Source organism: Eriocheir sinensis, chromosome 54, assembly GCF_024679095.1.
Source record: "Eriocheir sinensis breed Jianghai 21 chromosome 54, ASM2467909v1, whole genome shotgun sequence".
Taxonomy (NCBI): Eukaryota; Metazoa; Arthropoda; class Malacostraca; order Decapoda; family Varunidae; genus Eriocheir; species Eriocheir sinensis.
In genome coordinates, this window is record NC_066562.1 from 8,455,814 (window position 1) to 8,480,397 (window position 24,584).

The 24,584-nt window shown below is 43.1% G+C and overlaps 1 protein-coding gene across 1 annotated transcript; it reads right to left on the minus strand.

Annotated features, from left to right (window-relative positions):
- Positions 1-3,322: 3,322 nt before the first annotated feature.
- Positions 3,323-22,068, minus strand: LOC126983724 (uncharacterized). The gene is made up of 5 exons (XM_050836775.1): positions 21,917-22,068; positions 11,216-12,039; positions 9,782-9,938; positions 8,299-8,469; positions 3,323-6,061 (listed from the first exon to the last, which is right to left on the minus strand). Exons 2-5 carry the CDS (start codon positions 12,036-12,038, stop codon positions 5,857-5,859), a joined length of 1,356 nt encoding a protein of 451 aa, XP_050692732.1. The 5' UTR covers position 12,039; positions 21,917-22,068; the 3' UTR covers positions 3,323-5,856.
- Positions 22,069-24,584: the final 2,516 nt, after the last annotated feature.

Here is a 24,584-nt window from a genome sequence, read left to right on the forward strand (position 1 = left end):
CTCTCTCTCTCTCCTTCCATTCTTCCATTCCTTATTTTTCTCTCTTAATTCCCTTTTGCATTTCTCCTTCCACTGTTTCCTTTCCTTCTCCTCCTTTTCTTCCTCTTTCTTTCTCCCTTCCCTCCTTCTCTCCCTCATTATCTCCCTCCCCCCTCTCTCCCTCCCTTCATATCTCTTCCCTATCTCTCCCTTCCTCCCTCCCTCTTTCTATGTCTCTCCCTCTTTCCCTCCCTCTCTCCCTCCCTTCGTATCTCTTCCCTATCTCTCCCTTCCTCCCTCCCTCTTTCCCCCTCTTTCCCTCCCTCTCTCCCTTCCTTCCTCCCTGTCTCTCCTCACCATCTGACAAAGTGTGTTCTGTTAGTAGGCAACCCGCTAACTGTATTATACCGTCTTAGAGAGAGAGAGAGAGAGAGAGAGAGAGAGAGAGAGAGAGAGAGAGAGAGGGGGGGGGGTAAGGTTATATATATTGGTAATTTAGTCTCGCATAATGTCATGACCACGAACTTCCCATAATAACTGTATTATTATTGTTATTATTATTATTATTATTATTATTATTATTATTATTATTATTATTATTATTATTATTATTATTATTATTATTATTATTATTATTATTATTGCTATTCATCTCCTCCTTATACTTCTCATTGTTCTTATTCTCCTTCTTATTTATGTTCTTGTTCCTCTTGTTCTATTTCCACTTCTTTATTCATTTATTTCATTTTCTATCCATTTATCATTATGAGTTTCCTTCTGGCCCACTAACCATTCCTCCACCCCTCGCTTCCTCCTCTCTCCCTCTCCCTCTCCCTCTCCCTCCAAATAGCAATGCGTCGCAGTGGAATGAACTTGACAGAACGCGATAAACAAACCCCAAAAAATGTGTGTCAGTGAGAGAGAGAGAGAGAGAGAGAGAGAGAGAGAGAGAGAGAGAGAGAGAGAGAGAGAGAGAGAAGGAATATAGACTGGAAGAAAACGGAACGAAAAAATAAGTAAGGAAGGAACGATAGGAGAGAGAGAGAGAGAGAGAGAGAGAGAGAGAGAGAGAGAGAGAGAGAGAGAGAGAGAGAGAGAGAGAGAGAGAGAGAGAGAAAAACAATTAACCACTCCATACTCCCCATGCATATAAACACACCCTGTCCTAATCACATCACCTTAAAAACAAAGAAGAAAAAAGAAAACAAGAAAAAAAAAATTATCTTGTCTTCATCTTAACTTGATTCATGAGTTTTCTATTGACTCACCACAACATTTATTTATTTATTCGCCGAGTTTTAGGAGAGCTTCATGTTGAGCAAGGGAGGATGGGAAGGGAAGGAGGGGAAGGGGAAAAGGAAGGAGAAGAGGAGGAGGAAGAGGAAGGGGTTGTCCATAGTCAATTAGTCTCTACTCTTTTATTTCTCTTTACTCTTTATTCCTCTTTACTCTTTTATATGGGAGGAATAATTAGATACTTATATACTTTTCATTGTTTACTTTTCTTTTCTTCCACCTCCTCCTCCTCCTCCTCCTTCTCCTTCTCCTCTTCCTCATCTACCCTGTTCTGTATTCCCCTCTCTCCTTCTCCTCGTTCTCCTCTCCCACATGCAATTCTACCTCCTCCTCCTCCTCCTCCTCCTCCTCCTCCTCTACTCTGTACAATATTTCCCTCTCTCCTCCATTGCTATAAAAAAAAAATTATTACTTGGAAAACAGTTAGGATTTTTTTTCTTTTTTTTTATTAATCAGTGTAGTTATTAATGTCTGTTTGTGTGATTGTTTGTTTTAGGATTTTTTTGGTCTGTCTTTGTATCTATCTATTTCTGTATCCTTTTATCTATCTTGTATTATTTCTATTTTTTTTTTGCTATATTGTCCATTCATTTATCTATCTGTTTATCTATCTGTATCTATCGACCTTTATCTTTACCTTTCTTCCTGTTTATATGTCCTCTTTTTATCTATCTCTGTCTATCTATCTATCTATCTATCTATCTATCTATATCTATTAAAACTACATTCTTTGTTATGTAAATTCGTGGTACATACATCCCCCACCCCTCTCTCTCTCTCTCTCTCTCTCTCTCTCTCTCTCTCTCTCTCTCTCCCAGGGGCGTGAGATAAGAATGGACCGCTGTGTTGAGAGAGTAAATTGACCGCCCGTTTTTTGTTGACGTGAGACAGTTTTCAAGGGGCACTTAGTTATTCCATTGGCTCCTGGGTGTGTGTGTGTGTGTGTGTGTGTGTGTGTGTGTGAGAGAGAGAGAGAGAGAGAGAGAGAGAGAGAGAGAGAGAGAGAGAGAGAGAGATTTGTAATTTTGTTGACCTTGTAATTATTTTCCCAGCGCCGTGCATCTGCCTTCTCTCTCTCTCTCTCTCTCTCTCTCTCTCTCTCTCATAATTTTTTCTTCGTTATTTATTATTTATGTCTATTTTTTAGTTCATTTTATTTCTTTTTTTTCTATTCATGTTTCCTCCTTTACCTCCATCCTCTCCTCCCATTTTTCCTCTTTTATTCATCTCCTTCTCTTCTTCGTCTGTCTTCTTTGTCCTCCATTCACTGATCTGTTCACGGCTTTTCTTCTTCCCTATGCTATATTCCTCTTTATTCTTCTCCTTATTCTCCTCTCCCACCTCCAATTCCACCCCCTTCTCCTTCTCCTCTTCCTCCTCTACCCTGTCCTATATCCCCCCTCCTCCTCCTCCTCCTCCTTCTCCTCCTCTATACGCCGCCAGCTGTCTAAGTAACTGTTCACCTATCAGTTAATCTCCAGGTGAACGGTGACTGATTGCACAGGTAGGCACAGGTACGGGCGGACTAATTACCTGAGCCTCCCCAGGTAGCAGGGAATAGAGGTGATTAATATGCGTTCTTCGTGTTGTCGTCTGATTAAACTTGCCAGGTGGAATGGGTGTGAGGAGGAGGAGGAGGAGGAGGAGGAGGAGAGGGGAATATAGAACAAGGAAGAGAAGGAGGAGGGGAAGGAGAAGGAAGAGAGGGGAAGACAGGACAATGAAGAGGAAGAGGAGGAAGAAGAAAAAGAGAAGGCAGAGGAGTGGGTGAGGAAGTAGAGGAAAGAGAGGAGGTAAGGAAAGGAGAGAGGAGAATATAGAAGGACATGGAAGAGGAGATAAGGAGGAGGAGGAGGAGGAGGAAGAAGAAATCGAAAAGAAGGGAGAGGAGTGGGTGAGGAAGTAGAGGAAAAGGAGGAGATGAGGGGAAGGAGAAAGAGAAGGGAATATAGAATGACAAAGAAGAGGAGATAAGGAGTGGAGGAAAAGAAGAAGAAAAAGAGAAGAAGGAAGAGGAGTATTAGAAAACCATTTTCTTTTCAACTCGTTTTCTTTGCGTCATGTTTTATTAATAACAAGTAACAACTTTATCCATAAATAACAGTCTCTGAGAGCACTATATATAGGCCTACTGAGACAGATTTCTCTTCAACACGCCTATAACAGACTAGGCGTGTTGAACAGTGTAACAGACAGACAGAGGCAGAGAAACAGAGAAAAATAAGATAAAGAAAAGAGAGAGGGATAGATAGATAGATAGGCAGAGATTAATTACCAAATATATAAAACAAAAAAATCAGATATTCAATAGAGCAACAGATAAAAGACGGAGCAGAACAGACAGAAAGAAACACAAATAAATAGTCTCATACATAACTAACAGACACATATGGAGAAACAGAGAATAACAGAATAACAACAGACTTAACAAACACACATAAATAACAAACAAATACAATAACAAACACAGAAATACTAACGTAACAGCCCCTTCACGCATCTCTGCACACACACACACACACACAGACACAGACACACACTCATAATTAGACGGACGAACAGACAGACAGACAGGTGTATACAGGTAACGGGGGCTGGCTGGCAGAGGGACAGGTACTCGTATTGGCGGCAGGTGACAGAACAAGAAAAAGACAGTAAAAGTATATAAAGAAAGTGATTGGAAAGTGATGTTAGTTTGTAGGAGTCAGGGGTTGAAACCTGGCCATAGAAAAAGGGAAAATTATGTGAATAGAAAGTTACTTAAGTTTGTAGGAGTCAGGGGTTGTAATCTGGCTATTGTAAAAATGAAAATTATGTGAATAGAAAGCTACTTAAGATTGTAGGAGTCAAGAGGTTGGAATCTAGCTATTGTAAAAGTGAAAATTATGTGAATAGAAAGTTACTTAAGTTTATAGGGTCAGGGGTTGGAAACTAGCAAAGTGTATGAATGGATTGATCTGCCGAGGGAATTTTTGAATGATGTGTGGGAATTTTTCGAGTGGATTGATTGTCTTGACCGAAATTCACCAAAACACGATCATTATAGCTGTGTAAAGTTATATAAGGCTGTAGAAATATAGAAATGGAGTCTAGCTAAGTGGATGGATGGTTTGATTTGGATGTGGATTTTCTTTATAATTCAGCGGTGATCAACGAAAAGACTATTTATCTTTATCGAAATTCAGTAAAGGTTGTCATTGCTGTAGTAGAAGTTCTTGGTGGAAATTGTGATGATAGATAAAACAAATGAATTAAACTGTACGGCAAAATAATGAAAAAAAAAATTATTGCATATCGATATTCAGTAAAGGAAGATGGTCATGGTTGCGAAGGGCGTTGGTGAAGGTTACTGAAGGAAAAGACACTAGGAAATTATCAAAACCTGACGAATTTTTTAAGGTATACTAAATTAATCTGACGAAAACGTAGGCAAGGAAGAAAGTAACAAAGTCTGAGGTGTTTTCAAGGTATACTAAATCATTGTCTTGTCCGACGGGTGGAAGGAGGCGAGGAAAAGTAGGCAAAAAAAAATGAAAGCTAGCAAACTGGAGCAAAGAAAGTTACAATAGTTTTCCTTCCTCGTTGTGCTCTGATGAAGGTCTGGAAACGATGCAGTGACGAGTGAAAGAAGACAAAATTGACGGAATGGGGGTGAGGAAAAGTAGGTGAGGGAGGCACTGACGAGATGACCAAGTTGAGGGAAGTTACAATAGTCCTCCTTTCCTTTGGCGTTATGGTGGAAGAATGGAAAGTTTGCAGTGACAAGAGAAAACTTTGGAAATTAGTAAGAGAAATGAAGATGAACAAAACAAACTCAAGATGTGATAGACAGAGTAAGACGTGCTAGATTTACTACAAAAGAGAGGAAGATAAAAAAAATAACAGAATAAAGGAAACAGATAACATACCAAAAAGAAATAACAACAGATAACGAAGGTGTGTGATGAGGTGAGGCCGATGCACCAGACTTTCTATAAACATTAATGAGCAAAATTAAACAACAGAAATAACAGATAGAAATAACAGACGGATTGGATGTGCGGTCGTGTGTAACGGGAGCAACAGTCACATAACAACCATGACGAACAACAACAACAACAACAACACAAGCGACAATAATAACAATAAACGTCAAAACTCATTAATAGAAAGTGAAAAATAAAACTGCTATAAGAAACACGAAAAAAAGATGTAAAAGTAAACTGAATTAAATAAAAGGAATACATTCAAACATTGAGCGATCCATTTTTTACGACAAACCATAAATAACAATAAGAATAATCAGAAAATAACTTTACCTCTTCGTCAACAACATTATCTTACTCTAGTTTAGTCTGTGCGATTTCCTTCCGTATTCTCAAACGCATTCGGCGCCCACAACAAGCAAAGGCCAAAAAAGAGATTAATCGGGTTCTCAAGAGAGTTTTTTTTACCCATTTCCAGCGCAGAAGCCTTGTCACACCATCACTAGGCTCATCAAACTACCCAAGGAAACACCCACAACAACCTCTACTTAAGCTCTACCGTGGCTGTGTGTGCAAGACCCCAAAATGCCTGAGAATACTGCAGCCGATGTCGCACTTAGTAGAGGTGGGTGAGAATGGCGAGGAGATTGAAGAACTTGTAGGAGGCAGTGGTGTAGAGGGACTCGAGGTAGTGGGCGTCGTCGAGGGTCCTTGGCGAGCATCCCACGGGCAGGACGTCACACTCTGCGCTGCGGCCGGAGATTGTGTTGTCGATGAAGCCCGCCCAGTTGCTTTCCCCGAAGTAGTACCCGAGGGCGGATCTGGAAGGGGAGGAGACAGGGGTTAGTGATTGGGTTCTCTCACCTACTCAAGTCGATTCTGGAAGGGGAAGAGACGGGGATTAGTGTTTTGTCTCTCGCCTCTCCTCGAACTCGTAACCTAAACCGATTCTGGAAGGGGAAGAGGCAGGGGGTTAGTTATTGGGTTCTCTCACCTACTCAAGTCGATTCTGGAAGGGGAAGAGACAGGGCTAGTGTTTTGTCTCTCGGCTCTCCTCAAACTCATAACCTAAACCGATTCTGGAAGGGGAAGAGATGAGGGTTAGGTCTCTGGCTCTCTCGTCAACCCGAAGTCGTTTAAACCCGGCCCTGCGGATTCGTAACTAGGCACACTAATCACTGAACTACGGAGGCGTATAGTAATAATAATGACTTGATAATAGTGACAGTTTTAATAATACAAAACAAAAAACCTTTAATATTACTAATGCCGCACTAATTTCTCTCATCACCTCACTGTATATCATGTAAATTTTTCTCTGTTGCTTCTACTAATAGCATTTAATAATAATACTGATACTAAACTAATGGTTAATCAATCTCTCATTTTATTCCACGTCTGTCGTTTCTTTAATACTAATACTAATACAATATCTCTCATTCAATCTTTTTTTTCTCTCGTCCGTCGCTTCAAATACTAATACTAAACTATCTCTATTCTAATTTCCCTCAGTCTCTCATTTATCACACCAGGTACAATATCTCTTATCCACTCATTTATTTTATCTCGTCCGTCGCTTCAAATACTAATACTAAACTATCTCTATTCTAATTTCACTCAGTCTCTCATTTATCACACCAGGTACAATATCTCTTATCCACTCATTTATTTTATCTCGTCCGTCGCTTCAAATACGAATACTAAACTATCGCTATTCTTATTTCTCTCAGTCTCTCATTTATCACGCCAGGTACAATATCTCTTATCCATTCATTTATTTTATCTCGTCCGTCGCTTCAAATACGAATACTAAACTATCTCTATTCTAATTTCTCTCAGTCTCTCATTTTTTTATCACATCAGGTACAATATCTCTTATCCACTCATTTATTTTATCTCGTCCGTCGCTTCAAATACTAATACTAAACTAACGCTATTCTAATTTCTCTCAGCTTCTCATTTTTTTTATCACGCCAGGTACAATATCTCTTATCCACTCATTTATTTTATCTCGTCCGTCGCTTCAAATACGAATACTAAACTAACGCTATTCTAATTTCACTCAGCTTCTCATTTCTTTTTATAACGCCAAGCTTTCTCTGTCGCCTCCTCACTCTCTCTCTCTCTCTGTTATGTTGCTCCGTGGACTCGTAACCGCCCGGACCCCTCGACAACCTCGGCTTTCTCTCCTCACCCCTGCGGCCACGTTTCACCTCTGCTTCCTTCCTCTCTGTCTCTGCCCCCTTCACCTACCACCCCGGGGCAGACACTCCTATTGCGTCTTTCTGTGTGTGGTGTGTCCGTATCTTGTTTTCACTCTCTTCCTTTCTCTGCTTCTTTCTCTCCTTTTTGGTCTTAATGTCTTTTTGTTCTTTCATCTTACGTATTTGTCTCTTTTATTGCCTGTTGTCTCGTCACTCTTTCTTATATGGCTGTTTCGTATCTATGTTTTTTTTCTCTTTTCGTTCTTTTCTCCTTATCTATTTGTTTATCCTCTTTTTCTGCTTTTCATTCTTTATCTCTTTGTTGTTTATCTTCTTTCTTACTCTCCTGTCCATCTCTTTTCTTGCTTTCTCTTTGATTATCTTGTTTCTTGCCTTTCTCTCTCTCTCTCTCTCTCTCTCTCTCTCTCTCTCTCTCTCTCTCTCTCTTTACCCCATTTTCACACTTCATTTCCTCGTCCTCTTCAGCCCTCACAAGAGTACATAGCTTTCTCTTGCATCTTCACGCTACCTCATACCTCCTCCTCCTCCTCTTCCTCCTCCTCCTCCTCCTCCAGATTTCCTATTTCACATAATTTCCAGTCCCAAAATTTCCAACCTTGACAAAACTGAGTTTCCAAAATTCCCCAAAGCTGGTCCCAATGCTCAGAATCACTAGAAATACCCCAATAATCCTCTGTAGACCCTATCTTTACCCCTTATTCACCCCCCGAGTTCCCAGTAGTACCCCAAGATTCACCCCAGTTCCAATCCCTACTGTTTGTACCCACCCTGATCCCTAGAAATGCCCTAATCCCCCCGTGACCCAATCCCGCACCCCTTCCCCCGGTCCTCACATGAGCATATCGGTGATGGTGACGTCCGGGAAGGCGCGCCTCTCGATCTGCTGGCACACGAAGGGCTGGACGCAGGATCGGTGGCCCTCACGGTAGAGCTTGATCACCGCTGCTAGGTTACCGGGGATGTCCAGGATGTTGCCGACCAGCGTGTTCACAGACCGCTTCTCCCTGGGGGTTAGCGGATGGTCAGGTTAGGTTAGGTTAGGTTAGGTTAGGTTAGGTTTGGTTTGGTCAGGATTGCACCGGGGATGGGGATGTCCAGGATGTTACCGACTAGCGTTTTCACAGACCGCTTCTCCCTGGCTGGTTAAGGGATGTTAGGTTAGGTTAGGTTTGGTTTGGTTTGGTTTGGTCAGGATTGCACCGGGGATGGGGATGTCCAGGATGTTGCCGACCAGCGTGTTCACAGATCGCTTCTCCCTGGGGGTTAGCGGAGGGTCAGGTTAGGTTAGGTTAGGTTTGGTCAGGATTGTTTAGCTTGGTTTAGTTTGGTTAAGCGGGCTTTTATGTTGATTTTTTTGTTTTGTTACCATTGAGCTGTCTCCTTTGCTGTTAAAAAAATGTTAGATATGTTTAGTTTGTACCGATCTGTTCTCCGTGTGGGTTAGATCATGTTAAATAAAGTTTGGTTAGGTTAGGTTTGGTGAAGTCGTGTTAGGTTAGGTGAAAAAAAATGCAGGTTTATAAAAACAACAATAATCCACGGTGAGCCAATCCAAGAAAACACTAACCTTGACAGTAAAAAAAAATAATAAAAAAAATATTGAAAATCTGCGATGCGTTAAATCGTCAGACAAAACAACTTAACCTTGACAACGAAAACAGAGAACACGTCTAGTAAAAAAAAGAAAAGAAAACTCCAATACGTCAAATCACCAGAGAAACATTTAGCCTTTACGTAACGCATAACGGAGCGTGATGATGCTCGATTCGTGACTTGTGAACCATGGCGGAACTGTTACTGGGGAGCTTAGTCACGCTGGGAAGAAGGGGAGGGCTGGGGAAGGACTGGGGAGCGATGGAGGGGGCTGGGATGCGTTTGGGGAGAGAGGAAGGATGGTGATGGGGAGGTCTTGGGGAGAGGGGACTGAAAAATGGGGAATGGGGAATGTTGGGAGGTTGGGAAAAGGGGGTTGAGGGGTGTATGGAGAGGGTTGGGAGAGGAGGTGAGGAAGGGGAATTGGGAAGGGGGCTAGAGGGGTTTGGGGAGGAGGGGAATAGGGAGGATAGTGGGTTTAGGAAGAGTAATAGAAGTAGAAGCAGCCCTAGTATCATCATCATCATCATCACCATCATCATCATCATCATCATCACCATCATCATCATCATCATAATTACCACCACCGCGGGATTTTTTTTTATTATTGTTTCCTTTTTTTGTGCCCTTGAGCTGTCTCCTTTGTTGTAAAAAAAAAAAAAAAAAAACACAACCATCATCACCACCACCATCACCACCACCACCAGCATCACACCCACCTACCTGACCACGAGGGTATCCGGGGAGGAGATCCACTTGTGTATGTGCATCATGGCCTCGGGCACGTCGGTCAGGTGGAGGGGCACAGCCAGGTCAGCCACCTCCAGAGAGCGTCCCGTCACGGCGAGCACCTGGTACACGGCGCGGATCAGGTACGCGGCTAAGGTGGGGGAAGGGAAGGCAGGGTCAGTGAGGCTTGCTGATCAGCGTGTAGCCTCGGTGACAACGATGCCAGATTGTCGTACTCTGCCTCTATGTTTGCCGATTTCCGACCCAAAAACTGCTTTCATCACCCAAATAACTGCTTTCATATATGGTTATCGTTTAAGTGGTTAATTATTGCTGCTTCTTGGCAACAGTTATGGGCCAGAAACCGGTAAACACGTGGCTCTGAGTACGATCATCTAGCAACTGTGCAACGGAGCTAACCTATTTTTTTCATCTTTTCTATCGAAGGAAGGAGAACCAAGAATTCAATTACTCTTCCCATCTGCCATTTTTTCCGTCCATTTGTTTTTGTAAGAGGACCATTCTTCTCCGTCTCCTTTAATGGTCTTATTCTGGCTACTTACACGTTGAAGTCGGTGCTTATTTCCGTTGCTAAGGCCCGTAATCGCATATGCTTTCGGCACTCAAAACAGCTATTTCCAAAGTCCAAAATGGAGATAAATCGGGCTTTTATGACACACACACAGTGAAGCTGAATAAGTAATAATAAATTCGATCAAAAAGCCAATTTTCTCAAGCATTTTGGGGTTACTCTTCCACATTTCATAAGGAGGCTTTTGTAGAGGCTGTGGGTCTTTCCACGGGTAGTTTTATGAGTCTTGCGATAGTCAGATAAGGATTCTGCACCAGTAGTTTTATGAGCCTTGTGATAGTCTGATAAGGGTTCTGCACCATGAATGTTAATGACTCATGAGAACCAGAGTAAGCTCCTTTGTGGCCTTTGAATATGTTTGTCGTGAGAGCTGAAAGCGTCTGAAGATTCGGACCTTAGTCATCTTTCACATAGCCCGCAAAAAGTCCTCTAACTCAACGGTGATATGTAGTCTAATTGAAATATATAGTCTATAGTCTTCCAAATATGTCAAGGCCGGTCTGGCGTAGGTCTTCCTTTCTTCTCTGTTTCACACCCCAACACCTATCTCTTCCTCTCATATGTAAGCTATAGGCAACATATGAGAGGAAAAAATAGGTGTTGGGACTGTGTGGCAGAGCAGAGGGGAGAAATGGACCCGCGGGAGCCAACGCCAAAACGGACTGACAATTTGGTTTCACTTTAGTCTTGTCAAATTAAAGCTTGTATATAGTCAAGTGTAGTCAATAGAAACTCGTATATAGTCAGTTTGTATATAGTCAAGAAGAGTCCACTTTTAAACCCACAAAACCAAATCAAGTCAAGTCTCCCTCCCCCCCCTCCCCCTCGTGACCTACCCAGCGTGAGGAGGGCAATGATGGTGACGGGGTCAAGGGTCAGGGCGGTGCCGCGCGTCTCCCCGCCAATCAGCACGGAGGTCAGGTGGTCCAGGAACTCGTCTTCGGTCTGGGCAGTCAGTCCCGCGGTTCGAATCTCGTCGAGTTGCTTTGAGTCGAGCAGGAGACTCACCAGGGTGGAGACGTTGGCGGTGAGGGTCGAGGGGAGGGAGGTCAGGGAGGTCAGGGAGATCTTTTTGTTGCTGTTCTTGTTGTCAGTGGTGTTCATCTTGTCCTCCACCTTCTTCTTCATCCTCTGCACGACGCCCATGAAGTCCTGGAAGTCCTGTGTGGCCATCAGGATCTTCTTCCCAAAGGTGTTCACGACTTCGACTCCGGGGACCTTGATCGTGACTTCATCCTCTTCGTCACTCGGCTTCTGGGCTTCAGGTTTCTGCTTCGTGGTCACCTTCTTCACGCCTTCGTCTTCTTCGCCGCCCTTCACGTCCGCAAGGAGGCTAAAGATGTCGCCGGGCTTACGAACGTTCTTCTCGTTGAACGTAAAAGTGTGGATGTTGAACTTGGGCGGCTCGGGAACGGAGGGCTTCATGTCGGAGGTCAAAGTCTGGTCAAGGTCAAAGATGTGGCCCTTCCCGAGGTCGTTTTGGGCGAAGGTCTCCACGAGGCTGGCCAGCGGGGTGTCGCGGGGGGTGTAGGAGTGGTACAGCGCCCTGGGGGAGTCCCGGGCGGGTTTGTTGAGTGCCGGGGGAAGGCAGGACACACGGGGCACAACCACCACCATCACCACCGCTAGACACGCCCACGCCCGCACCGACGCGACCATCCTGCGGGGGAAGAGGAGGAGGTGAAGGTGTGTGGAGGCTTACAGTGTTATCAAGGGAGCATAAGGTATAGTTGAGCATGGCCGCGGTGCTCATCTCCGTAACATTAATATTTGAGCATTGAAAACCCCTCAGAAAAATGTTCCTAAAAATTTGTCTCCCAGAAAAAAAATGTCCCTCATAAAAAGGCCTCTTTAAGAATGCCCATAAAAATACCCCTAGAAATAGTACCTTGAAAAAATACCCCTTAAAATGCCTCTCAAATATGCCTCTTGAAAAAATGTCCCTAAAAAAAAGGCCTCCCCCAAAATACCCCTCAAAAAAGACCCTTGAAAAAATACCCCCTAAAATGCCTCTCAAATATGCCTCTTGAAAAAATGTCCCCTAAAAAAAAATGCCTCCCCCAAAATACCCCTCAAAAAACACCCTTGAAAAAATACCCCCTAAAATGCCCCTCAAAAATGCCTCTCGAAAAAATGTCCCCTGAAAATGTTCCCTAAGAAATATATTGCTGCTTCTGTTTGGTTTTGTTCCGTTCATGTTTTGTTGGTTCGTGTTTTCTCGTTCATTTTTCTTCCGTTCAAGTTTCCCGTCACGTTTTGTTTCACACTCGTCATGTTCGTAATCGGCGTTCCTGAGTCCCTCGTTTCATGGTGTGTGTGTGTGTGTGTGTGTGCGTGTGTGTGTGTGTGTGTGTGTGTGTGTGTGTGTGTGTGTGTGCGTGTGTGTGTGTGTGTGTGTTCCGCGTTCCACTCGATAGGTTTTATCTCGCTTGTGTTCCGCTCAGCCTCCCTGGGTCACGAGAGAGAGAGAGAGAGAGAGAGAGAGAGAGAGAGAGAGAGAGAGAGAGAGAGAGAGAGAGAAGAGAAAAGAGAGAAGAGAACAGAACCGAAAAGAGAAGAGAAAAGAGCTGAAAAAAAGAAAAAGGAGAAGAGGAAAACTAAAAGAAAAGATAAAAGAACAGAGAAAAGGGAAGAAAAACGAGAAGAGAAGAGAAGAGAAGAGAGGAGAGAAGAGAAGAGCTGGGTCACGTGTCTCGCTCCAAAACATTGCGATCATGTCGAGTCATTTCTATTCGACTCGCCTCGACGGAATTTCATGGATGACTGAAGGAAAAGAGGAAGGAAGGAAAGAGGAAGGAAGGAAGGAAGAATCGAAGGAGGTACAGAAGGACGGAAGGAAGGAAGAAATGACAGACAAAAGGGGATTGTGAAAACAGTGATTAAAGGAGAGAAAAAGGAAGGAATGAAGGAAGAAAGAAAATAATATAATCGAAGAGGCAGACTAATGGAAAGAAAGACGAGTTCAAGGCAATATAATAAGAAAAAAGTCATGTTCAATTCCTTCCTTCCTTCCTTCCTTCCTTCCTTCACCTCCGTAATTCCAAATCTCCTTCCCTCTGTTCCTTCCTTCCTTCCTTCTCTCCTTCACCTCCGTAATTCCAAATCTCCTTCCCTGTTCTTTCCTTCCTTCTTTCTCTCCTTCACCTCCCTGCATCCAAATCTCCTTCCCTCTGTTCCTTCCTTCCTTCCTTCCTTCTCTCCTGCACCTCCCTGCATCCAAATCTCCTTCCCTCTGTTCCTTCCTTCCTTCCTTCCTTCTCTCCTTCACCTCCCTGCATCCAAATCTCCTTCCCTCTGTTCCTTCCTTCCTTCCTTCCTTCCTTCTCTCCTTCACCTCCCTACATCCAAATCTCCTTCCCTCTGTTCCTTCCTTCCTTCCTTCTCTCCTTCACCTCCCTGCATCCAAATCTCCTTCCGTCTGTTCTTTCCTTCCTTCCTTCTCTCCTGCACCTCCCTGCATCCAAATCTCCTTCCCTCTGTTCCTTCCTTCCTTCCTTCCTTCTCTCCTGCACCTCCCTGCATCCAAATCTCCTTCCCTCTGTTCTTCCTTCCTTCCTTCTCTCCTTCACCTCCGTAATTCCAAACCTCCTTCCCTCTGTTCTTTCCTTCCTTCCTTCTCTCCTTCACCTCCCTTCCTTCTATTCTTTCTTTCCTTTCTTCTCTCCTGTGTCTCTGTCCACATCCTGCAGCCTTTACCCAGCAGTGACAACCAGAGTAACGGTACCCCTCAGCCTACCTTACCTGCCCGCCTTACCTTTACCTGTGTGTCTGCAGGTGTGCCTTACAGGTGTAGCGGCCCGCCTCACCCTTAACTAATCCTCCAGGTAATCTGAATAACTCATTGACGTGCAGGTAGCGGGACCATCTTGCACCTTTGCCTATATCACACAGGTAGTCCTCACAGGTAATTGGATATCGTCAGGAACTAATTGGGTTACCTGGATTAATTATAGCCTGCATATTTGATTTAGGCTTGGTTACCTTTTTTTTATATTTATGGTTTCTTGAGGGGCATCTTGGGCGGCTCAGGCGAATTTTATTTATAGTGTCTATCATAATATATGGCTCTTTACTGCTTGTCCCATGCTGCCCCCCGGTGCCTAGAGTTGACTGAAGATCTGGGTAGCATGTGGGTAATCATCAGACACTCGGCGATGGTGGGAAATGATCAGCATCCATCGGTGGGATTCGAACCTAAGTCCTCTGGTTCACAACGCCTGCACGGTGACAACTCGACCACCATATCTCCGTTGTTGTAATCTTTCCTGTTGTAATCGTTGTTGTAATCTTTCCTGTTGTAATCCTTCCTGTTGTAATCGTTGTTGTAATCTTTCCTGGTGTAATCGCTGTTGTAATCGTTGTAATCTTCGCTGTTGTAATCGTTGTAATCTTCGCTTTTGTATATTAGTGTTGGTGTAATCGAGCATGTTGGCGGCAGTGTTACCAGACGCGTGGCCCACCCTGCGGAGATACTCGTGAGCCCTGGCATGTAACGGTCTGTGATCCTCCTTTACTTAACTCTCTGAGCACACGCGCGGTCCGGGGGAGATAATATTATATGAGACGCGGATTTTAAGATGAACAGCACAAAAACGGCTTCATGACGTCATTGCTTTTCATTGTATCGTGTTCACAGTTACTGAAAAAAACACAGCGGCTTTTTTTATTCATGGTTCACAAACATTCAAGTAAAGAACGTTGAGTGCACGAGCCGGGATTGAGGTCAGCTCCATGAAAGCGGCTCGATCATATGCTTAACCTTCATATTATTCATTGTATCGTGTTCACCGTTACTAAAAAAAAACACAGCTTCATTTTATTCATGGTTTAAAATCCTCCATGTAAAGAACGTTAAACGGTTTCATGACGTCATCGCTTTTCATTGTATCGTGTTCAAAGTTACTGGAAAAAAAAACTCAGCTCCTTTTTATTCATGGTTTAAAATACTCCATGTAAAGAACGTTAAAAGGTTTCATGACGTCATTGCTTTTCACTGTATCGTGCTCACACCGGCCTCTTGCAGACTCCTTACGTTCTTCTGTTCTTCTGTTACTGGAAAAAAAAACTTCAGCTTTTTATTCATGGTTTAAAATCCTCCATGCAAAGAACGTTAAATACAAGTGCCGAGAATGTGGTCAGCTCCATAAAAGCGGCTCGTTCGTAAGCTTAACCTTCATCTTGGGTGTTACGTTCACTGTTGATGCGTGTTTTTTTTTTTTTTTACAACGAAGGAGACAGCTCAAGGGTACAAAAAAAGGAAACAATAATAAAAAAAAAAGCCCGCTACTCGCTGCTCCTAAAAAGAATCAAAAGAGGTGGCCGAGGTCTGACCGTGAAAATGGACTCAACCTTGCGATCTTAACACACACGAGGCGAAGGAGAGCTGTAAGAATAGACGCAAAGTAAAAGATCAGATCCACCAGAACGGCTTCATGACATAACCACTTTTCATCGGATTGCGCTCACAGTAAATGCAAAAAAAAAAAAAAAAAAAAGAACTTAGCGGTATCTCATTTTTTGGTTTTAGAAATATTCACGTAAAGAAACTCGAATACAAGAGACAAAAAATTAGGTCACCCTCCTAAAAGCGATTCATTTGGTGTAATAATCTTCATTCGGGGTCTTTACGTTCACTCCTGCCGCGTGTCGGACCGTGGAAACAGTGTAATATAGAAGATGATAAAAGTGTGATGCGCAAAGTAGTGAAAATAGCGGAGGAAGAGGCAATAATAGACTCTTGACTTCAGTACGTGTCCAGATATAAGGCAAATGGACTTGAGAAGGGAACGAGGGAGCAAAAATGAGCACACACACACACACACACACACACACACACACACACACACACACACACACACACCCGAGACTGCAGTTTTCTCCCTGTTGGTATAATTTAACGATGGATTTCTGTGGTTGTGGATCATTCTTTTTCTCTTTGTTTCATCGCATTTTTTATTTTATTTCTGTTGGTGTTGGAAGGGCGATAGTAGTAGTAGTAGTAGTAGTAGTAGTTGTAGTAGTAGTAGTGATGAGCAACTCCGAAGAAAAAAAATATATATAACATTCCCCAGAAATCTTCACTTGCTCATTTTCCTCACTCACGACTTGGACAGCGAAGTAAAATAAAAACAAAACGTGACTGGCATTTCTGTTCATTTTATACTTGTTCCGTTTTTATGTGAGAAGTGAAGCAATTTTACAGAGAGCCAGAAATATCAATTGAATAACGGTGCAATGTTTTCTCGCTAACTCGTATCATCTGCAGTATTCCGTAAAGCTCCTTGATATTTTAGTGTATATAACAGTCAAGTAAAATACGGAATATGAAGAAAAGGCAAAATAACTGTTCTCAAGTGTTGGGCAGGAAAGGAACCAGTAATTTTCTCTCCTGGACAAGACTGATATAGTAAATTTCTTCGTTTGCATAAAAAGAGGAAACGTGAGACGAGGGAAGACAGGTTGACAAGCCATGAAGGGAGGAAAAAGGGAGGAAGACGTGTGAGTAAGGAGTGAGGGAGAGTGGAGGAAGGGAGAGAGACAGGGGGGCAGACACTGAAGGGAGGAGAAAGGGTGAAGACATGGAGACAAACAGCTAAGGGAGGAATTATCAGAGAGAGGAAATAAAGGGAACAGGCATTGGAAAGAGGAGGAAGGGAGAAAGACAGGGGGACTAACAATAAAGGGAGGAGAAAGGGGGGAGACAGGGAGACAAACAATTAAGGGAGGAAGCATGAAAGGGAGGAAAATAAAGGGAACAGGCATTGGAAAGAGGGGGAAGGGAGGAGACAGGGGGACTAACAATAAATGGAGGAGACAGGGGGAAGACAGGGAGACAAACAACTAAGGGAGGATGCATGAAAGGGAGGAAAATAAAGGGAACAGGCATTGGAAAGAGGAGGAAGGGAGAAAGATAGGGGGACAAACACATAAGGGAGGAAACAGTGGGCAGACAGAGGGTACATATCTAAGGGAGGAAGTATTAGAGGGAGAAATAAAGGAAACAGGCATTGGACAGAGGAGGAAGAGAGACAGACAGAATTGATATATGCAGGTGAGCCAGGTAAAGGAGAAGGAAGGAAAGGAGAAAGGATGAGGCGAGGGCTCCGTCTAACCTAGCAGTGGTGTTCCTCAAGGGTATGTTCTGCTCTCCCTGATCTTTCTAATACTTATCTTACTTATACTGACATACTTATACTCTTTGCCAGTGTCTACAGTTTCTTGTTTTGCTTTCTCTTCGTCGAGGAAAAAAGTAGATGTGCAGAAAGTATCGCAAACTTTTTATTTTCGTTGTTTTCTTGGTTATCTTTTTTTCAATTACTGTTTGAGGTAACTTGAATCAGGCATCTTCAGTTTCCCACACCTGGCCGCCGTGTTATCTGTCTCCTCGGGAAAATCAGTAAAAATCTTATAAAAAAAAATCCCACAGTTATTTTTGTTGAGACGTTACAGATTTTTTTTTTTTTTTCTGTTAGAGAACTTGAATTGAATGTCTTAAGTTTCTCACACTTCTCCGCTATGTTATCTTCTACTTCGCTGCATTCACGGACAAGGGATCTTCTAAAACTAACCATTGCTATTGCTAGTCTACTGCAGAACAAAGGCCTTTCCAAACGTCCTCCACTTTTCTGTTAGAGTGTTTCTGTTAGAGTGTTTCTGTTAGGGTGTTTCTTTTAGGGTGTTTCTGTTAGAGTGTTTCTTTTAGAGTGTTTCTGTTAGAGTGTTTCTGTTAGTGTTTGTTAGAGTGTTTCTGTTAGAGTGTTTCTGTTAGAGTGTTTCTTTTAGAGTGTTTCTGTTAGAGTGTTTCTGTTAGAGTGTTTCTGTTAGAGTGTTTCTGTTAGAGTGTTTCTGTTAGAGTGTTTCTGTTAGAGTGTTTCTGTTAGAGTGTTTCTGTTAGAGTGTTTCTGTTAGAGTGTTTCTGTTAGAGTGTTTCTGTTAGAGTGTTTCTGTTAGAGTGTTTCTGTTAGAGTGTTTCTGTTAGAGTGTTTCTTTTAGAGTGTTTCTGTTAGAGTGTTTCTGTTAGAGTGTTTCTGTTAGAGTGTTTCTGTTAAAGTGTTTCTGTTAGAATGTACCCTGTTCTGCCCCGGTAAGAATTCTGTCATCCCTCCACCCGGTTCTCTGTCTCAGGTCAGTGTTTACTCATCCTGCCTCGGTAAAAGTTTTGTTATCATATTTCCATCTGGTTCTCAGTCTGGTATAAGTCTGCTACATCTTACTCTGACAAAGACTCCAATACATCTCTTCACTTGGTTTTCCGTCTGGTTAGTGCACTCCATCTCACTCCGGCAACTGTTCAAATCTCATCTCTCTCCCTGGTTCTCTGTTTAATGCAAGTGTACTCCGTCTCACTCCATGTGTCATCAATGCAGCCCGAAGCTATTCCCTCAATATTATAACTGTACTGTCGAGCCAAGGAAGACTTCTGGGAAAATTCACCAGCCTACAATTTTCTGGCGCTCAATCTTTTAATTCTTTGAGGAGGCGAAGCGTCAGATTACATAGATACATAAACTGGTCTGGGAGGTTTGATTTCTTATAAGGGATAATGTGGTGGGGTCATGTTATTTATTCATTTATTTTTATTTTCATTTTTTGCTTATGCTTGTACTAGAAATCTTGACCCCATCCGGTTAGTGAAGAAAGTTTTGATGTTTGAGTGTGTGTGTGTGTGTGTGTGTGTGTGTGTGTGTGTGTGTGTGTGTGTGTGTGTGTGTGTGTGTGTGTGTGTGTGTGTGTGTGTGTCAAATATATGTTTATCTATATTAAATATGTAAGTGGATGCCGCAATGGAGAACAAGGTGGAGGAAATCAGATATGTGGAAGAGGTAGGAATGGAGGAAAGGAAGAAGGAAAAGGGAATGAAGGGAGGAAGGGAGAGGAGAAAACAAAGAAGGAAGAAAGAAAACGAAACTTAAATTAATAGTTCAAGGAAGGAGTGAAGGAAGGAAGGAAGGAAGGAGAAAGTACGTAGAGAGAAAACAAGGAAGATAGGGAGAAAGAGTAACGGGGTGGAGAGAGAGAGAGAGAGAGAGAGAGAGAGAGAGAGAGAGAGAGAGAGAGAGAGAGAGAGAGAGAGAGAGAGAGAGAGAGAGAGAGAGAGAGAGAGAGAGAGAGAGAGAGAGAGAGAGAGAGAGAGAGAGAGAGAGAGAGAGAGAGAGAAAGGAAGAGAAAGCGAGAGAGAGAGAGAGAGAGAGAGAGAGAGAGAGAAGAGAGAGAGAGAGAGAGAGAGAGAGAGAGAGAGAGAGAGAGAGAGAGAGAGAGAGAGAGAGAGAGAGAGAGAGAGAGAGAGAGAGAGAGAGAGAGAGAGAGAGAGAGAGAGAGAGAGAGAGAGAGAAAAGAAAGGAAGAGAAAGGAACGTTAATGAAGAGAGGAAAAGAGAGAAGGAGGAGCTTGAGGAATGGAGGAAGGAAGAGAGATAGGAAGACAGGGAAATAGAAATGGAGAGAGAGACAGGAGGAGAAGGAAACAGACTGGCAGAGACATGGAGAGAACGGAAAGGGAGAAAGAAGGAAGACAGGAGGAAAGGTAGACAGGAAGATAGGGAGGTAGAAAGAGGAATCAGAATGGCAGAGACGTGAAGAGAGCGGAAAGGGAGGGAGGGCGGGAGGAAGGGCGGGAGGAGGGAGGCAGGATAGCGTACATCATATCCTGCGGCTCACCTGCGATTTCTGAGGCAGGTGAGCAAACGTGGATACAGGTTAGTGAGGCAGCGGCGAGGCAGAGGGAGAGGGAGGCTGAGGGAGAGGCAGGGAGGTGAGGGAGGATGAGATTTGGAGACTAAAGCCCCGTTCACACTCTGCCGACTCTGGGGCACGACTACCCACGACTCTAGGGTACACGAGGTCTTGGGTGTTGATGTGAAAGGGTCGGGCATGTCTTGAAAGAGGTCTTGAGACTGTTGCCGAATGTCCTAGACAGTCGGCAAGACACCAAGACCCCAATAAAACCTCCCCCCCCCCCCTTCTTGGAGCGTGGGGACCAACTTGTCAGATGGAAAAGTCGCTGGGTAGTGGTGGCCCAGAGTCAGCACAGTGTGGATGGGTTTTAGGGAGGGAGATTTGAGGATGAGGAAGAGAAGGAAAGGAAGGTAATGAAAGGAGGTGAGGAAGGCTAGGGACGGAGAAAGGGAAGGTAAGGGAGGTGATGAAGGAAGGGAGGTAAAGGGAGGAGAGAGGAAGAGAGTAAGGGTGCAAGAAACAGAAGGATAAGGAAAGAAAAGGAGGTAGTGAGAAAAACGAAGCAAAGAGAGAAAGAAGAGTAAAGGAGATGAAGAGAGAGTGAGGGAGGAGGTAAGGGGAGGAATGAGGAAGGGAGAGAACGGAAGGAAGGGATACGGAAGCATTGAAAAATATAAACAGAGTAGAACTGAAGGATTTAAGAATTAAAAAAAGGAAAACCAACAGAATTAGGAGCATTGATAAATTAAAGGGAAGAAAAACATTCGAATTATAGGTTTGGATAGTTGAAGAAATATATATATGAATGACAGTTATAGCAAGGATAGAAAGAAAAGAAAGAATTGAGTTATAGAGGAAAACGAATCATAAGTCTACCGTTTCCTATAATTCCCTGCAGTCACACCTGAGCTCACTTTACAGGCAACCAATTTACAGGTGCAAAGGTGTGTTAACTCGTGTGTGAGAAGACAAATAGAGGGAGGAAGTGAGAGAGAGAGAGAGAGAGAATAAAAGAGAGAAAAATATTAACTGTAATCGAAAGAGAAGGAATTTAAAATGTTTGTTTAAATGACGCAACTTTATCCGCTCTTCCCGTTAATCAAACACAGGAGGAGGAGGAGGAGGAGGAGGAGGAGGAGGAGGAGGAGGAGGAGGAGGAGGAAAACATGACAGGAAGAAAGGCGATAAATTATAAGACAAACAGAAAGAAATTAAAGAAAGGGTTGAAAAAGTAGCGAAGGATGAACAAAGAATTATGGCTGAGAATAAAGAAGAAAAAAATATTAAAGATAGAAAATAAAAGAAAAAGAAGAAGAAATGAAAATAATGCAAAATAGGCTTCATATAAAGTATCTTAGAAGGATATTTAGACTTAATACTGTATATGAGAGAGAGAGAGAGAGAGAGAGAGAGAGAGAGAGAGAGAGAGAGAGAGAGAGAGAGAGAGAGAGAGAGAGAGAGAGAGAGAGAGAGAGAGAGAGAGAGAGAGAATAGTTATCCGAATGACCCGTTAAGATACGTGACCGTACACACACACACGCACACACACACACACACACACAAACACCAACCCATCCACATACATCTACATGCAAAAAAAAAAAAAAAAAAAAAGAACAGGTTTTAAGCAGACATATAGTGCTTGTGTGTGTGTGTGTGTGTCTAACCTAACCCAACCACACATATCTACATGCAAAAAAAAAAAAAAAAAAAAAAAAAAAAAAGAACAGGTTTTAAGCAGACATATAGTGCTTGTGTATGTGTGTGTATGTGTGTGTGTGTGTGTGTGTGGTTACTTGTATGTGTAAGGCTGTTTTGTGGTCTTAATCTCTTATCTAATACTCTACAAACACACATTTTTACCTTATCTAGTGCCGGTTAATAGAGGTAGGCTGAGAGGCTCCAGGCAGGGCAAGGCGAGGTGCTGGAGTCTGTGTAGCGAGGGTCGGGGCTGTGGTGTTGTCTCCGTGGGGGTTAGAGATGAACTGAGCTCCTCCTTCCCTTACCACCTCAACCCAACCACCACCACCTCCACCACCACCGAGCCATCATCACCTCCACTGCCACCACCACCCTCTACCACCACCACCACCACCACCACCACCATTACCACCACCGAAGCACAAAGCTGATTGGTTGTAAAATTTCACTGTGTCCATCTTTCCCAGTCTCTGTCTTTTTCTTTCTCCGTCTGCATGTCTGGAGAATCTTTTTGCCTCTCTTTGTCTGTCTTTTTTAATCTATTTTTCTTCCTCTATTCATTCATTAAGGAGACAATGATATAACAAGGGGAAGGATAATGATAATGTGAGATGATAAATACAGAAATAGTACAAATAACATAGATTTTTTACAGTAATGGAGGCATCGTAACCGCTTGACCGCGGATTTCCCACAAGAAGACATCACCAAGCTACAGGAATGGAACAAAAATTGGCTGCTACAATTCAATGAGGAAAAATGTAAAGTCCTGCACCTTGGGAGAGGATATCCAGCACACCAATACCACATGGGAAACACTCCACCATCCACCACAGAAGCAGAGAAAGATCTGGGAGTACATGTTACCAGGCTACCAGTGAAGGGATATCCAGCACACCAATACCACATGGGAAACACTCCACTATCCACCACAGAGGCAGAGAAAGACCTGGGAGCATATGTTACCAGGCTACCAGTGAATGCCGAATCCGTACCAATCGTAGCGGACGGGTTAAGGCAAAAATAAGTCCGTTAGTCCAAAATTAGACCAGTCCCAATTTCAGGTAGTTCGAATAAATGAAAATAGAGGAAAATATAAACGAAATAAATTAATACATTCATAACTGTTTGAGTCTTTCACCTACTTCAAATAACACCTTAATTACGAGCTTCCAGGTGACTCAAGGTGACTGTCAAGGGTGAGAGAGAGAGAGAGAGAGAGAGAGAGAGAGAGAGAGAGAGAGAGAGAGAGAGAGAGAGAGAGAGAGAGAGAGAGAGAGAGAGAGAGAGAGAGAGAGAGAGAGAGAGAGAGAGAGAGAGAGAGAGAGAGAGAGAGAGAGAGAGAGAGTGAGAGAGAGAGAGAGAGAGAGAGAGAGAGAGAGAGAGAGAGAGAGAGAGAGAGAGAGAGAACAGAACAGAACAGAACAGAGAACATAACATAACATAACATAACATAACAGAATAGAATAGAACAGAACAGAGAGAGAGAGAGAGAGAGAGAGAGAGAGAGAGAGAGAGAGAGAGAGAGAGAGAGAGAGAGAGAGAGAGAGAGAGAGAGAGAGAGAGAGAGAGAGAGAGAGAGAGAGAGAGAGAGAGAGAGAGAGAGAGAGTTGGTGATAGTTCATATTGTCGTCAGTTGGACGTTTTCTCTCGCCTATATTTTTTTTGTCTGTGTCTGTGTGTTCGTTTGTCTGTGTGTCTTACTTCCTGTACCTCTCTCGTTCGAATTAAAGAGAGAGAGAGAGAGAGAGAGAGAGAGAGAGAGAGAGAGAGAGAGAGAGAGAGAGAGAGAGAGAGAGAGAGAGAGAGAGAGAGAGAGAGAGAGAGAGAGAGAGAGAGAAGGAAGGGAGGAAGAAAACTAGGCAAAAATACATCATTTGGAGGAAAAAGAAAAGAAAAAAGAAAAGAAGAAAAAAAGAAAAGAAGAAAAAAAGAAAAGCTAAAAAATAGGAACAAGAAAACACTAAAATGAGAACCGTGACACACACACACACACACACACACACACACACACACACACACACACACACACACACACACACACAATGAGTCCCCCCCCCCCCCCCACACACACACACACACACATACACACACAGTGAAAACATACTGACCGTCATACTTGCATACATACACACTTACGCGACTTCCTGCTCTCTCTTTGCTTGGGGCGAGAAGGGGGAAGGGAGGGAAGGGAAGGAAAGGAGGGAAGCGGAAGGGAGGGGAAGGGAAACCAAGGGAGAAAGGGGAGTGTGAAGGGAGGGAAGGGAGGCAAGAAATGAAGGGGAGGAAGAGGAAATAGTAGATAGCAAGAAACGGGTTGAAAGGGAGGGAAAAAAAGGAGGAATGTAAAGGAATCAAGAAAAGTAGGAAAAAGGAGGAATAGGAGGGAAAATTTGGGGGTAGTAGAGGAAAAGGAGGGAAATTTTGGGGGTAGTAGAGGAAAAGGAGGAAAATTTTGGGGGTAGAAGAGGAAAAGGAGGGAAATTTTGGGGGTAGTAGAGGAAAAGGAGGGAAAATTTAGGGATAGTAGAGGAAAAGGAGGGAAATTTTGGGGGTAGAAGAGGAAAAGGATGGAAAATTTGGGGGTAGAAGAGGAAAAGGAGGGAAATTTTGGGGTAGTAGAGGAAAAGGAGGGAAATTTTGGGGTAGTAGAGGAAAAGGAGGAAAATTTTGGGGGTAGAAGAGGAAAAGGGAATTAGAAAGTACCAGGAAATAAGGTAAATATATGAAAGAAGGGAAGGAAAGTAAAGAAAGAGAAAAGAAGAGAAAGATAATAGAGAAAATGAGAAGTAAAAAAAAGGAAAAGCAATGATAGTTAAGAGGAATAGAG